This window comes from Cherax quadricarinatus, chromosome 65, assembly GCF_038502225.1.
Source record: "Cherax quadricarinatus isolate ZL_2023a chromosome 65, ASM3850222v1, whole genome shotgun sequence".
NCBI classification, from domain to species: domain Eukaryota; kingdom Metazoa; phylum Arthropoda; class Malacostraca; order Decapoda; family Parastacidae; genus Cherax; species Cherax quadricarinatus.
The window spans coordinates 3,427,820-3,443,446 of record NC_091356.1 but is presented as its reverse complement, the minus strand read 5'-3'; the positions used below and the strand labels follow the sequence as shown (position 1 = coordinate 3,443,446).

Here is a 15,627-nt window from a genome sequence, read left to right as displayed (position 1 = left end):
AGCCACCCAGGATAACCCAAGATAGTCAGTGTGTTATCAAGGACTGTCTGACTTATTTCCACTGGGATCCATGCCCCGAAGTGCATACCAGAGGCCCTCGTAGTCAGTCAGCAAAACACATGACCTCACGATCATCTTCATCCAGAACCCGTGACGCCACGTTCGCCAGCTGATCAGCAGACTACCGCTCGACACTCCGCCTCTAGAAGAGCCGTGACACCACTTTCGCCAGCTGGTCCACAGACTACCGCTCGACACTCCGCCTCCAGAAGAGCCGTGACACCACTTTTGCCAGCTGGTCCACAGACTACCGCTCGACACTCCGCCTCCAGAAGAGCCGTGACTCCACTTTCGCCAGTTGGTCAGCAGACTACCGCTCGATACTCCGCCTCCAGAGGAGCCGTGACTCCACTTTTGCCAGTTGGTCAGCAGACTACCGCTCGATACTCCGCCTCCATAGGAGCCGTGACATATTTCGCTAACAAAGGGGTAGTAGCAGCAGTAGTAATCACATCAGTCACCTGACCGCTCATGTCACCGGCATCAAAGGTGCCTCCATCAAAGGAACATGCATTTGCACCAGGGATATCTATATAAAATTAGTTTGCAAGTTACACTCTTGTGTACATTATTGATATATACAATTTCTTTATGGATTTGTTGGTGGTTAGGTTTCAAAACCAATGACTGCATGAGGATCATGAAGACTCAATTATCCCAGTACACCATTAGCGAAGAATACTTTAAATTCTTAAAATTATGAATAATGAAGACTGTATTTATACATTGAAAAGATATTTATTCTATAATAAAGTAGAGACACCTTGTTCTTGAAGCGCATGCACTGAAAGATACAAACTTATCATATATGCACTGAGAAATACACATTTTTCAGTGTATATGCACTGAGATACTCAGTTCTCTCGGCGTATATATATGCACCAAAAGACACAAACTTCTCTGCCTGTGTATATATACTGAGAACTACACACTTCTCTGTGTATATATACTGTGGGATGCAAGTACGTACTTAAGTGTCAGTACTCCGATAGCTGAACACCTCTCAGCATATATAAGATAAGACTTCGTTCGGATTTTTAACCCCGGATGGTTAGCCACCCAGGATAACCCAAGAAAGTCAGTGCGTCATCGAGGACTGTCTGACTTATTTCCATTGGGGTCCTCAATCTTGTCCTCCAGGATGCGACCCACACCAGTCGACTAACACCCATTTGCTACTAGGTGAGCAGGACAACAGGTGTAAGGAAACGCGTCGAAATGTTTCCACCAACCGGGAATCGAACCCGGGCCCTCCGTGTGTGAAACGAGAGCTTTAGCCACCAGGCCACCGGTGGATGTGGGTAGGTTGATTAATATGGTGTTATGCCTGTCTACTACATGAAGTATATAATACAGTACATTTGATGAATAAGTCACAAATACAACACCTGAGTATCTTTGCTAAGAGACACTTCGCCTGAGCAGCAGCCTTTGTAAATCTTATACAGAGGAACAAGTTATTATCTAAGTCCCGCCTGACTCTATTTAAGTCGCCGTACTGTTTTTTTTTATTAGACTGATAAAGATTACTGCCCACAAGAAACCTCTCTCAATAAAGCTACTGAGATGCTGCACGTGTTTCTCTTTTATCAAAGCAATAGAACAGAGGACCCACTAAGGAAGAGGGGGAGAGGATATGTATTTTAGAATAAGGAAAAGTGTCGGGACTAAACCTAACTCCTAAGCAAATGACGCTGGACAAAATAACATCAACACCTGCTGATTGAACTGTTGAATGACTGAATAATCAATTTAAATTTGTTACGGGTCCCTTTTTGTGCAAATTTCCAAGAAGACAATGCACCAATGCACATCTCTAGAGTTGTTCAAAATTGTCTTGAAGAACATGAAAGTGGAGTCGAGCACTTGTACTGGCAGTCACAATCGCCGGATCTAAATATTATCGAGCATCTGTGGGGTCAATCGGAACAGTAAATCAGGAACCGATTTCCTGCACCGTTGTCTTTAAAGAAGTTAGAGCAGGATTTGCTCTAACTCTTTCAAAGAGTTAAATGCTAAATGAATCAATTCCTCGACGAATTGGTGCTGTTTTAGCTGCGGATGGAGAAACAATTCCACATTCAAAATAAAAAAGTTATAGAACAAGGTGTTCCTATTATTTTGTCCAACCCTTTTTTATACAACCAAATGAAACGGACATTATGCTCATATTTCTTTATAATAAACCTTATTACAAAAGAATTAAAAAATGAAGGAAAAATGTCAATGTTTTTCTATCAAGATTTTATGCAAATATTTGGTCACTTAGGACTAAATACACAAAAAAGCAAAAAAGTTACTATTACAAACCTGCAGTGATGTTGAAAAAAACATTATCATTGAAAAAGTTTTATTTGGTTGAAAGACTAACTGGCAGTTTTGTAAAAAAAAAAAAACAATAAACAAAACTGATGTAAGAGAAAGTGACATTATCAAAGAATAAATGAAAATTATACAAGAATAAATGAAAATTATACAAGAATAAATGAAAATTATTCAAGAGTAAATAAAAAATTATACAAGAATAAATAAAAAATTATACAAGAATAAGTGAAATTTATCCAAGAACAAATGAAAATTATTCAAGAATAAATGAAAATTATTCAAGAATAAATGAAAATTACACAATACTGATTAATATACAATATTAATTAACAATTACACAATACTAACTGAAAACTACACATTATTAACTAACAATTACACAGTATTTCCTCATCATTAAACAAAAGTAACAGTTATACAATGATAACTATCTTATACAAGGATAACTGACAGTTATACAAGAATAACTGACAGTTATACAAGAATAACTGACAGTTATACAAGAATAACTGACAGTTATACAAGAATAATTTATAAAAGAATACTTCACAGTTGTACACAAATAAATGAGAGTTATAGAAGAACAATTGACGGTTATACCAAAACAACTAACAATTATACCAGAATAACTGACAGTTATAGCTGAACTGGTAATTATACCAGAACTGAGTTATATTAGAACTGACAGTTATACCAGAGGTGACAGTTATACCAGAACTGACAGTTATACCAGAACAATTGACAATTATACCCGAACTGACAGTTCTACCAGAGTAACTGGCATACAAGAAAAACTGAATAACACAAGAACAACTAATAGTTATAATGAATAACCAACAGTTACAATGAATAACTAAGAGTTATAATGAATAACATTTCCATAAAAATAACAGACAGGTATAAGACTTATTAGATAGCCAAAAGTCATGTTAGAGAGGCCTAAAATATATTAGAGAGGCCTAAGACGTATTGTACAGGCATAAGACATATTAGACAGGAAACAGATGCCATTTAATGTTCTTGAAATGTTTATAATTTTATTTTTTTTGCTCAAGAAGAACAACAAATCCATCTGTTATTTTGTGTCTATGAGAGTACTAAAGTCTGGCTTCAGGAATACCGTCACGCGATTTGTGGACGAAGGATCGAGCCTCCAACACTCCTTGCGCTGTATGTATTATAGTATTTATTAATATGGCACTTGGTGTTAATATTACTATGGAATAGGATATTTGTTTACTGTTCAGGTCATTTATCCTTAATAAATGGCCAGAATTGTACATAAATATTCCCTTCCAAAGTTCGTCGGTATCGCAATACCATTTACAACTATTTTCACTCTGATTAAATTCAGCCTTCCTCAGAACCACCCACGGAAAACCCTCAACCTCAACAACCCCACCACAACCAAACAAATTAACCCAAAACATCCCACATTCCGCACTCACAGCCTCCTACCATCACAAACTCCACCTTCAAAGCAGCCTTCCATAGTTTTCTGCCAGGTCTCCCACTTCTCCAGCCCCAGACAACAGTACTGGAAAAGAAGCTGAAGGTATGTTACACCAACGCAGACGGAATAATAAATAAGTGTGAGGAGTGGCAAGAAAGAATCACAGTTCCTCACAAGAGATTAGTGCAAAAGCTAGAGGATCAGGCTCACATAACAGAAAGGGCACTGCAATGGATCAGAGAATACCTGACAGGGAGGCAACAACGTGTCATGGTACGTGACGAGGTGTCAGAGTGGGCGCCTGTGACGAGCGGGGCTCCACAGGGATCAGTCCTATGACCAGAGCTATTTTTGTATATATGAATGACATGACGGCGGAAGGGATAGACTCAGAAGTGTCCCTGTTCGCAGATGATGAGAAGATAATGAGAAGCATTAAATCGGATGAGGATCAGGCAGGACTTCAAAGAGACCTGGACAGGCTGGAAGTCTGGTCTAGCAACTGGCTCCTCGAATTTAACCCCGTCAAATGTAGCCATGAAGACCGAGGAAGGGCGAAGGAGACAGCAGACAGAGTATAGACTAGGTGGCCCAAGACTGTAAACCTCACTCAAGGAAAAGGATCTTGGGGTGAGTATAATACCAAGCACATCTCCTGAGGCGCATATCGACCAGATAACTGCTGCAGCGTATGGACGCCTGGCAAACCTGAGAATAGCGTTCCTGACGTATACCGTGTACGTCAGGCCCATACTGGAATACGCAGCACCAGTTTGGAACCCACACTTGGTCAAGCACGTCAAGAAATTAAAGAAAGTGCAAAAGTTTGCAACAAGACTATTTCCAGAGCTAGGGGGAATGTCCTACGAAGAAAAGTTAAGGGAAATCGGTCTGATGACACTGGAGGACAGGAGGGTTAGGGGAGACATAATAACAACATAAAAAATACTGCAAGGAATTGACAAGGTGGACAGAGACAGGATGTTCCAGAGATGAGACACAGAAACAAGTTGAAGTTGAAGACTCAGATGAGTCAAAGAGATGTTAGGTAGTATTTCTTTAGTCATAGGGTTGTAAGGAAGTGGAATAGTTTGGCAAGTGATATAGTGGAGGCAGGAACCATACATAACTTTAAGACGAGGTTTGATAAAGCTCATGGAGCAGGGAGAGGACCTAGTAGCGATCTGTGAAGAGGTGGGGCCAGGAGTTATGACTCGACCCCTGCAACCACAAATAGGTGAGTAAACACACACACACATACACACACACACACACACACACACACACACACACACACACACACACACACACACACACACACACACACACACACACACACACACACACACACATATATATATATATATATATATATATATATATATATATATATATATATATATATATATTCAGAATGAAGTTGATGTATATGGAGTACATGGGATTTATATAGAGATAATGCATGCACAGTACTGAGGGTTTGTGTATATAGCTCTCCTGCAAATACTCATAATTCAATATGACTTACACATACACATTAAATGAGTAAATACATCACGTACGCGTTCACATTAAGTGAGCACGTGCATTACGTACATGTACATATCAAGAGGGAGCATACACCACGTACATGTACACATCAAGAGAGAGCATGCACCACGTACATGTACACATGAAGAGGGAGCATACACCCCGTACATGTACACATCAAGAGAGAGCATACACCACGTACATGTACACGTGAAGAGGGAGCATACACCACGTACATGTACACATCAAGAGAGAGCATACACCACGTACATGTACACACCAAGAGAACGCATACATTGCGTACATGTACACATCAAGACAGACTATACACCACGTACATGTACACTTCAAGAGAACGCATACATTACGTACATGTACACATCAAGACAGAGTATACACCACGTACATGTGCACATCAAGAGAACGCATACATTACGTACATGTACACATCAAGAGAGCATACATGAAGGTCGTCATGGCCTTACAACAATTATCAAAGAAATAAGAATGTTAAAACGAGCTAAAAAAAAAAACATTTTCGAGAACAAATTAAATGTTGACGAAACACAAAAACAAATAATTGTGTCTTTTTAAACATTTAGTTAATTTTTTCAAATTTCGTATATCAACTTTTTATGTTCGCTTTAGCTGAAAAAAGTTATATATTTACAAACCTAGAAGCATTATTTGCTCTAGATTATTATTATTATTAGAATATTAATGGGGAAGCACTAAATCCGTGAGGGGTCATTCATATCCCGGGAAATGGAAGATAAACAAGAGACACTTGATTCTTGGATCAAGAGCCCATCAGCACCATCGAGATGCTCCCTGATCGACTATCAACATCGTTATTCAATATATTCTAATGTTTTAGTTTATTCATTAACTGAAACCTATTGTTTTGTCTTTATTTTTTTTCTTTATTTTTGGTTGAAATATTGAGCGTTTAATACCAAAATTTGCATTACTTTTTATGCTTTTGAAATAAAACCCTTAAATTTTATATTTTTATGTAGATCACCTGAATAAAAGTCTAATGATTCTTGTTTTAAGTCTGGAAGGGAGAGGAAGACATTTTAATCATTCCTTAGCAGATAAAGTAGATGCGGATTAGTAGTCCTCTATCTTCTTTCCACATGTGCACTAAACTACACAGTTTGTACACTTATTTACTGGCAAAATGCAGACGTGGAAAAGGTTAGCTAAAGTTTCCCGTTGGCCAGGTAAATGAACACGTCATTTAGCGTAATTTCTTCTGTTGTCTGTCTTTCCCAAGTACATCAATGTACTCTTTGTACTCGTGTACAGGGCCAAGTACTGGGGTGTCAGAGTAACACTAGTCGATGATATGATTTAGTTTACAAGTGTGTCTTATTCTCTAACTTGCAAACGCCAAAAGAAAACACAACCTTGGAGTGCAAAGAGTTCACAACTCAGAGCTACACACGACTTCTGAACACCAGCTCCTCGTCAATACCCGAAGGAAAATCCTTAGACTTCCCACTGGAAACGTCTATCGATCCATTGCGGGAAATGCCGCTGGAACCACCGTGAAGAAACTCGTTAAAAACGTCTCTTCGCACCGGGTTGTTAGCTCTCTTTGCCTTAGTGCTGGGTTCAGCGCTGGTGTTGGTTCCGTCAAGGCAATTCTTCTTATCCCAGCTCACATCACCAGTGATTTCATTCATTACAGAGCTCACCTGCAAGCATAAACATTAGATTTTCGTATTCATTTCATTGTCTTTAAGAACTTCAAAAACAAAACTGAATTTAAAAATATTGAAATCATTAAAAAACTAATTAACTAAGACTTATCTCCAAAAGGCTTATGGCTGTGTCTAAAAGATTACTTGTACAAAATATAATAAATTATATTTTAGGAAAAAAATAAAAGTGTCTTTCACTAAGATTACAGCAACATAAATACAACACTAGAGCTATGTATTTATGTGAGAAATTTTTAGCCTCCCCATTAATATTGGAAGGGTTGAGAAAGTTGTAATCAATAAATGATTAAGCGAAATATATTTTGAATGTAAGTCCAGAATAGCAGAAATTAGATTAATTTATAATACATTAAATTTACGAGGAGTACAAATTTTGTTTACAAAGTTGGGTTCAGTTTCTGGTAGGTTAAACACTTAATGGGTTCAATATGAAGTGAAAACAATATTTTGTGGCTGTTGAATTAATAATGACACAAAATGGACACAACTGATGAGAAAGACATTTGGATATCTTTGTTACCGGATCGTTTCTGAAATAAAGATACCCAAATACCGCACATGTGTCTTATTCGTCAACCTGATGGTTAAATATCCAGTGGGTTCAGAAGAAAAAAAGGTAGGAAAAGGTACAACAAAAGAGAAAATAAGGGCCCTTACCTTGTGCTTGCCACGCTTCTGGTAAGCCTTGATGTAGAAATCGCTGAAGAGTATAAAGAACATGACAGAAACGAAGCCTACCCAGTTCATCAGTACGGGAGGCACGTCACAGTCCACGAAAGCCAGCTACAATACAGAAAGACCAGTTACTAATACTGACATCAGACTTGAGGGAGTGACCACCTCCTACGTAGGGTGACTGATCACATCAAAATTACTTCTGTTGTTTCCAGTGTTATACTCGACTAATGAAGCCTGTTGTGCAGGCGAAACTCTTGGACAGACCCTGATACAGTAAAAATGTTCATTTTCTTTGAGTCATACCTGCAGTGAGTGCAGGAAGACGAGGGTAAACTGCACCATCTGAAGGGTAGTGAGATACTTCTTCCACCAGAGGAAGGGACGCAGACTAGGACCCATGGCGGCCAGTAGATAGTAAAGGTACATCACCGTGTGCACGAAACAGTTGAGGAAGCCGAAGAATGTATTGTGGCCGCCTGGCGGAGACGAAGAATGAGAGTAAATTAACTGGGACACACAGCATATATGGTCACAGTGTTCGATTTTATAGTTATCCTAGGCTAAATATACACAATGTTTATGTTATTTGTCATTATTGCCCGTGTGCCCTCAGGAGCACTGATTTTTATTTACGTTATGCGCCCATAGCCTAAATAAAGACTTGCTAATTTCTTACCTACGAACTTACTTATTAACTTATTTAGGTATTTACATACTTATTACTTACTAAATTATTTATCTAATTATTATTATCATTATTATCATTAGTATTATTATTTTATTATTATTATTATTATTATTATTATTATTATTATTATTATTATTATTATTATTATTATTATATCCATGGGGAAGAGCTAAACCCATAAAAAGTCATATAACAGCAGCATCAAAACACCGAGGTTCAAGGGGAAAAAACAGACATGAAACAATGAAATTATTAAATTACGATCCGTGTTCTTTTGGTGATTTCAACGAGAACGTAAATAATGATCTTTCGATGACAGTGGCTTGACGCTGGTAAAGGACTCTTGATCCAAGGAATTAGAGCTAACCTGCTAATAAAATACATTTAATAATCCCACCCCATTGGGAAATACTTAACTGAGGTTGAGCAAATTCTTAGACAAGTTTAAATAGAGGAAGGTTCCGCATATACAGCACTTCACAGGAGAGCCCCGCATGCACAGCACCTTCTTTACGGTTGTCCACGTTAACGTTGGTTTTAAGGGGCAAGTAAGTTCCCCAGTCTTCTAATAGCATGTTCAGTTTTCCCACTATAATCTACCTTATCCATAATTACTATCACATTTGCTTTGTCTGTTTCGTAAGGTGAAATCTAGGATCTTTCCTTATTTCTTGCTATAACTTAACAAATCTTTGATGACAATTGTGTTGATGAGGTCTCAGTTATACCATGAATTAAGGAAAGATTCTAGACTTCACCTTACGAAACAGACAAAGCAAATGCGATAGTAATAGTAGAAGTACTAGTAATACCAATAGAAGTAGTATCGCACTTCCTGGCATATAAGGCGCACTAACAAATTAGACATTCAAGACGGTGTTTGCAAGCCTTAACCCTGACCTTGAGCACGTAAGGCGCAGGCTGATTTTCCAAGACTTGTGATGGAAAAAACTGTGCCTTATATGCCGAAAAATACGGTACTATACTTACCCGGGTGATAGCGGACTCCATACCAGGTACTGATAGGCATGAGTCCATGATGGCTCATGTGTAGCAGTGATATATGCTGGTACTTCTTGTGCAACACGAAGAAAATCTGGAAAAAGTAAGTTTTACTCACTATCTTTTTTACTGAAGATATAATAAAAGTCCTCTGAAGAAAAGACACTTTGCTGAACAAGCTTTTATTTATACAACGTTCCACTCTGAGTAGAGCTTCATTAAGCTATGATTTGATAAAGCTCTATTCAGATTGAACTGTTGTTCAAATGAAAGCTTGCTCTGCAACATGTCTTCGTAAACTGAAACACCAAGAACACAACTTCAGCTGCGTAAACAACAAAATAAGACCTGCACTGTATATATATATATATATATATATATATATATATATATATATATATATATATATATATATATATATATATATATATATATATATATATATATGTATATATATATATATATATATATATATATATATATATATATATATATATATATATATATATATATATATATATATATATATATGTATATATATGTATATATATATATATATATATATATATATATATATATATATATATATATATATATATATATGTATATATATATATATATATATATATATATATATATATATATATATATATATATATATATATATATATATATATATATATATATATATGTATACATTGTATTTGAGAGAGGATAATAATCCAGTTTCCATAAGATTATTTTTTAATGTTTTTATGATTCATTTCTAAGAATATTAAAAAAAATAAATGGGTCGTATTTCACTTACCGTGTCGATAAAGTCGACGTATTTCGAGAAGTGGTACCAATAAGCACAGTGCATCATCTGCGGGTATTTGAAGACTCATAACAACCATTATTCTCATAACCAACATGACCTATTATTCCCATATGCAACATGACCCATTGTTATCATGAACAACATGACCCATTGTTATCATGAACATGACCCAGTGTTATCATGAACAACATGACCCATTGTTATCATGAACAACATGACCCTGTGTTATCTTGAACAACATAACCAAGTGTTATCATGAACAACATGACCCAGTGTTATCATGAACAACATAACCCAGTGTTATCATAAACAACATGACCCAGTGTTATCATGGACAACATAACCCAGTGTTATCATGAACAACATAACCCAGTGTTATCATAAACAACATGACCCAGTGTTATCATGAACAACGTAACCCAGTGTTATCATGAACAACATAACCCAGTGTTATCATGAACAACGTAACCCAGTGTTATCATGAACAACATAACCCAGTGTTATCATGAACAACATAACCCAGTGTTATCATGAACAACATAACCCAGTGTTATCATGAACAACATAACCCAGTGTTATCATGAACAACATAACCCAGTGTTATCATGAACAACATAACCCAGTGTTATCATGAACAACATAACCCAGTGTTATCATGAACAACATAACCCAGTGTTATCATGAACAACATAACCCAGTGTTATCATGAACAACATAACCCAGTGTTCTTGAACAACATGCTCTATTATTATCACAAGAATTCATGATGTATTATCCTCATACAAAACATGACCTGTCATTGTAATTTGTCACATGACCTATTATTCTCGATTACACTGAATATTCATGGAGGTGTAAAAATTTTTATAAATTTTAAAAACCCGAGGACGCAGATGTTTATTAATTAAATTAATATTATTAATATTATATATATATATATATATATATATATATATATATATATATATATATATATATATGTATATAGATAGATAGATATGTGTGCGTGTGTGTGTGTGTGTGTGTGTGTGTGTGTGTGTGTGTGTGTGTGTGTGTGTGTGTGTATACACACATTCTGAATTTGATCACAAGAAATATTTTACTTGTAAGTGATATGCTAACCAGAATTTCTTAAATATTTAGTCATTTTAAATATAAACATATGAGGAGAGAGTGAAAAAAAAATGTAATAAAGTTAAGCGTTAAACCCAAAGGGGTTAGGTAAAGTTAGGTAAGAATAGTCAGGAAACGAAGATAAAAATAGTGGCGTATGTTTACAATTGATTCTCGGTGATTTTCAACACAGGGAACGTCTGTTTTACAACGTTTCACCCCTCAGTGGAAATTTATCAAGTTTCACTCACAATGGGGCTTCCCCTTTATGTGTAAAACGCCAAATAAAGCCCCAATTTCGCATAATGAAGACCCACTACAGGTGAAATGTAAAATAAAGTCGTCACTTTGGGTGAAACGTCCCGCAATAAAGTTACATCGTTAATGAAACATTGTATGATAGTTCCACAGTGTGTGAAACGTCGTACAAGTCACACTGTGGGAAAATATCGTATAATAAAACTCCACAGTGGGTGCATCGTCGACACATAAGGTTCTTCCCTGCCTGAAGAATCTCTGAATTACCAGCATATTAGGAAAGCTATATACATTTTGATCTCTGAGGATTGTCTCCTTCAGAAGCCGCAATATGCAACTTCGTGTCTCTTTCCTGCTTCCGAGTGTGTATTAAACTACGAGTGCATGATTCAGTCTGTGTTGACCTGATGATGATAGCTCACCAAACGGGATATTCGTCCCCATGGCCTACTTTTAGGCCTCCCTTGCTATGGGTTGAAAGCCTCCGTTCGGTGAGATGTTTACATTGGGTCATTATGATTTCACAAGCCACTCACCCTGATAGCTTGGGGGTTGTTGGAGTAATCACAAGTCTGGCAGATGAACGAGTAGCTACCAAACCAGCCACCCATTCCAGCCTGAAAAAGAAATACAAGGTGTAAACAGAGAAAGAGACTTGAATAGTAGTTTCGACAGCAGGAGTTCCAGATTGTTCCAATAAAATTACGACTTAAGTTTATATATGTTATAAATAGAGGTTTTGTAATGTAATGTATGTTATACATATTCCCAATGTACATTTCTACTACAGTTCAAAAAAATAATATACACATATATAAAAGGCAAGAGGAAAAGAAAATATTTAACTAACTTCTGGGAGAAATTTCCACCCTTTTTTTTAAGTACGTTTATTCTCTTCTTAGAAGTAATGTCAGTACTAAGGTGTAACTGTAAGTTTTGGCCACAATGGTTTTTATCAGAGATAGTTTAATCTTGTGTTATTGCATCGTAACACTGATAATGGTCCAGGACGAACCGGTAAGTTATTTAAAGTTTCCTCTTTAAGCGTGAGTTAACTGTGAGCTGTTGCAGCCACGACGGGTCCAAACAATGTACTGCAGATAATACTGAGAGAGAGAGAGAGAGAGACTAGTTCCAGAACAAGCTTATATATGGACAACATTTACCTCCGTGACTTAATAAACTGTACACAGTGCGAAACATAACCTAATAAAACTGGAATGCTTAGACGGTGACGACATACACAGGTGGTGAGGATAACAGAAATTTAGATAAAGGAAGATTATATATCAGATTGGAGGAAGGGACTTTGGAGGAAGCGACTATGTTCAGATATCTGGAAGTGAACTTGTTAGCAGATGAGTCTATGAAAGACGAGGTGAATCATAGAACTGACTAGGGGGAAAAAGGTGAGTGGTGCACTGAAGAGTCTGTGGACACAAAGAATCTTATCCATGGAATGTATGGGTTGTGAATGTTGCAACAAGGAGAAGGCTGGAGGTAGTCCAGATGTCGTGTCTGAGGCCAATGTGTGGTGTGAATATTATGCAGAGAATCTGTAGCTTGGAGATTAGACGGAGATCTGGGCTTCCAAAAGTGTTATCTAGAGGGCTGAGGAGGGGTTGTTGAGGTTTTTTAGATATTTAGATAAAATGGAACAAAATGAAAAGACTTCAAGGGTGGATAAATCTGTAGTGGAAGGATAGCGGGGTAGGGGTAGTCTCAGGAAAGACTGGAGTGAGGGAAGCGGGGGGGTTAAAGCAGGCTTTGTGTGCTAGGGACTTAGACTTCCCGCAAGCATGATCGTCTTAGATAGGAGCAAGTGGAGGCAAATGTTTATTTATGACTTGACGTGCTGTTGGACAGTGAGCAGAGTAACATTTATGAAGGGATTCATGGAAACCAGTTAACCGGACATGAGTCCCGGAGTTGGGAAGTACGGTGCCTGCACTCTGGAAAAGGGGTGGAGATATGTTGCAGTTTTTGAACTGTAGTGTTGGCACGCCTCTGGCAAGACAGTGATGGAGTGAGTGATAATGAAAGCGTTTCTTCTTTTTTGGGTCACCTTGCTTCGGTGGGAAACGACCGATGCATTAATAAAAAAAATAATTAGATATCCATAAAAGTGAAACCATCTTAGCGAATGCTCCAAGAAATTATAAGGTTAAATCTCATAAATATTATATAATATTTGCTTCAGGATTCTCAAGTTGCATGTTCCCTGAATTATTAATGACAAGTATTCTGATTCATGTCATAGTTGAAGAGGAGCTTCGTGCATTCATAGTGTATGATGTCTGACACCTGGAAATTCCCAGAGTGGAGAACGTGTCTGACTTACAAGGAGATCAATTTGTCAATTCGATGCGTGTTCAGCCTTCTTCTTCAAACAGGCTTTCCCATTTTCTTTAGATACACCTTAGTCAAAGAAATCTGTCAGACACGTATGCGATTATCAAGGCATTTACCGAGAATACGTTTCGCCAACTAAGAGCTTCTTCGGTATGAACTAGACTGATAAAGCCCTGGTAGGCGATACGTTTCCTCAATAAATGTCTTGATAACAAGTATGTTTCTCTCTCACATTAGATATGACTGTTTCATGCAGGCGGTAGTGTTTACCAACAGTCGAGGTTACGTGAATACAGACATAGGTATTAAAATAAACTAAGCATGTATATATATATATATATATATATATATATATATATATATATATATATGTGTGTATATATATATATATATATATATATATATATATATATATATATATATATATATATATATATGTATATATATATATATATATATATATATATATATATATATATATATATATATGTATATATATATATATATATATATATATATATATATATATATATATATATATATATATATATATATGTATATATATATATATATATATATATATATATATATATATATATGTATATATATATATATATATATATATATATATATATATATATATATATATATATATATATATATATATATATATATATATATATATATATATATATAAATATATATATATAGATATATATATATATAGATATATATATATGCAAAACAACCACTCTGAAAGAATAGAGAAATTCCAAGCGCTTTCGTGACTACTCACATTATCAAGGAACTATATATATGTATATATATATATATATAATATATATATATAGATATATATATAAATATAGATATATATATATATATAGATATATATATAGATATATAAATATAGATTATATATATATATATATATATATATATATCGTGCCGAATAGGCAGAACTTGCGATCTTGGCTTAAATAGCAACGTTCATCTTGCCATATAGGACAAGTGAAAATTTGTGTATGCAATAATTTCGCCAAAATCATTCTGAACCTAACTAAAAAAATATATTTCACTGTGTTTTTTTTAGTATTAAATTACTGTAAACAAATCTAAAATATATTTAGTTGGGTTAGGCTAAAATAAATTGTTTTTGTTAAAATAAGGTTAGGTAAGTTTTCTAAGATTCTTCTGGTGCAAAATTAAAATTTTTTTACATTAACATTAATGAAAAAATATATCTTTAAACGTATAAGAGAAAATTTCAGAAAGGACTTAATTTTAAATGAGTTCTTGCTAATTGACCAGTTTTACATATTCGGCACGACATATATATATATATATATATATATATATATATATATATATATATATATATATATATATATATATATATATATATATATATATATATATATATATATATATGTGTGTGTGTGTGTGTGTGTATACTATATATATATGTCGTACCGAATAGGCAGAACTTGCGAACTTGGCGTAAACAGCAACGCTCATCATGCCATATAGGACAAGTGAAAATTTGTGTATGCAATAATTTCGCCAAAATCATTCTGAACCTAACGAAAAAATATATATTTGATTGTGTTTGTGTAGT

The 15,627-nt window shown here is 35.5% G+C and overlaps 1 protein-coding gene across 5 annotated transcripts in view; it reads right to left on the bottom strand.

Moving 5' to 3' along the window:
- Positions 1 to 3,458: 3,458 nt before the first annotated feature.
- LOC128700490 (very long chain fatty acid elongase 7-like) overlaps positions 3,459 to 15,627 on the bottom strand; it is a 75,597-nt gene continuing 63,428 nt past the window's right edge. For all 5 annotated transcript variants that reach the window (XM_070098869.1, XM_070098867.1, XM_070098868.1 and 2 more), the window contains exons 4-9: positions 12,194 to 12,274; positions 10,275 to 10,331; positions 9,455 to 9,560; positions 8,080 to 8,252; positions 7,756 to 7,881; positions 3,459 to 7,071 (exon numbers count right to left, since the gene is read on the bottom strand). In XM_070098869.1, the coding sequence (XP_069954970.1) occupies positions 6,811 to 7,071; positions 7,756 to 7,881; positions 8,080 to 8,252; positions 9,455 to 9,560; positions 10,275 to 10,331; positions 12,194 to 12,274 (804 nt within the window). In that variant the 3' untranslated portion in view covers positions 3,459 to 6,810. The remainder of the gene's footprint in view (positions 7,072 to 7,755; positions 7,882 to 8,079; positions 8,253 to 9,454; positions 9,561 to 10,274; positions 10,332 to 12,193; positions 12,275 to 15,627) is intronic.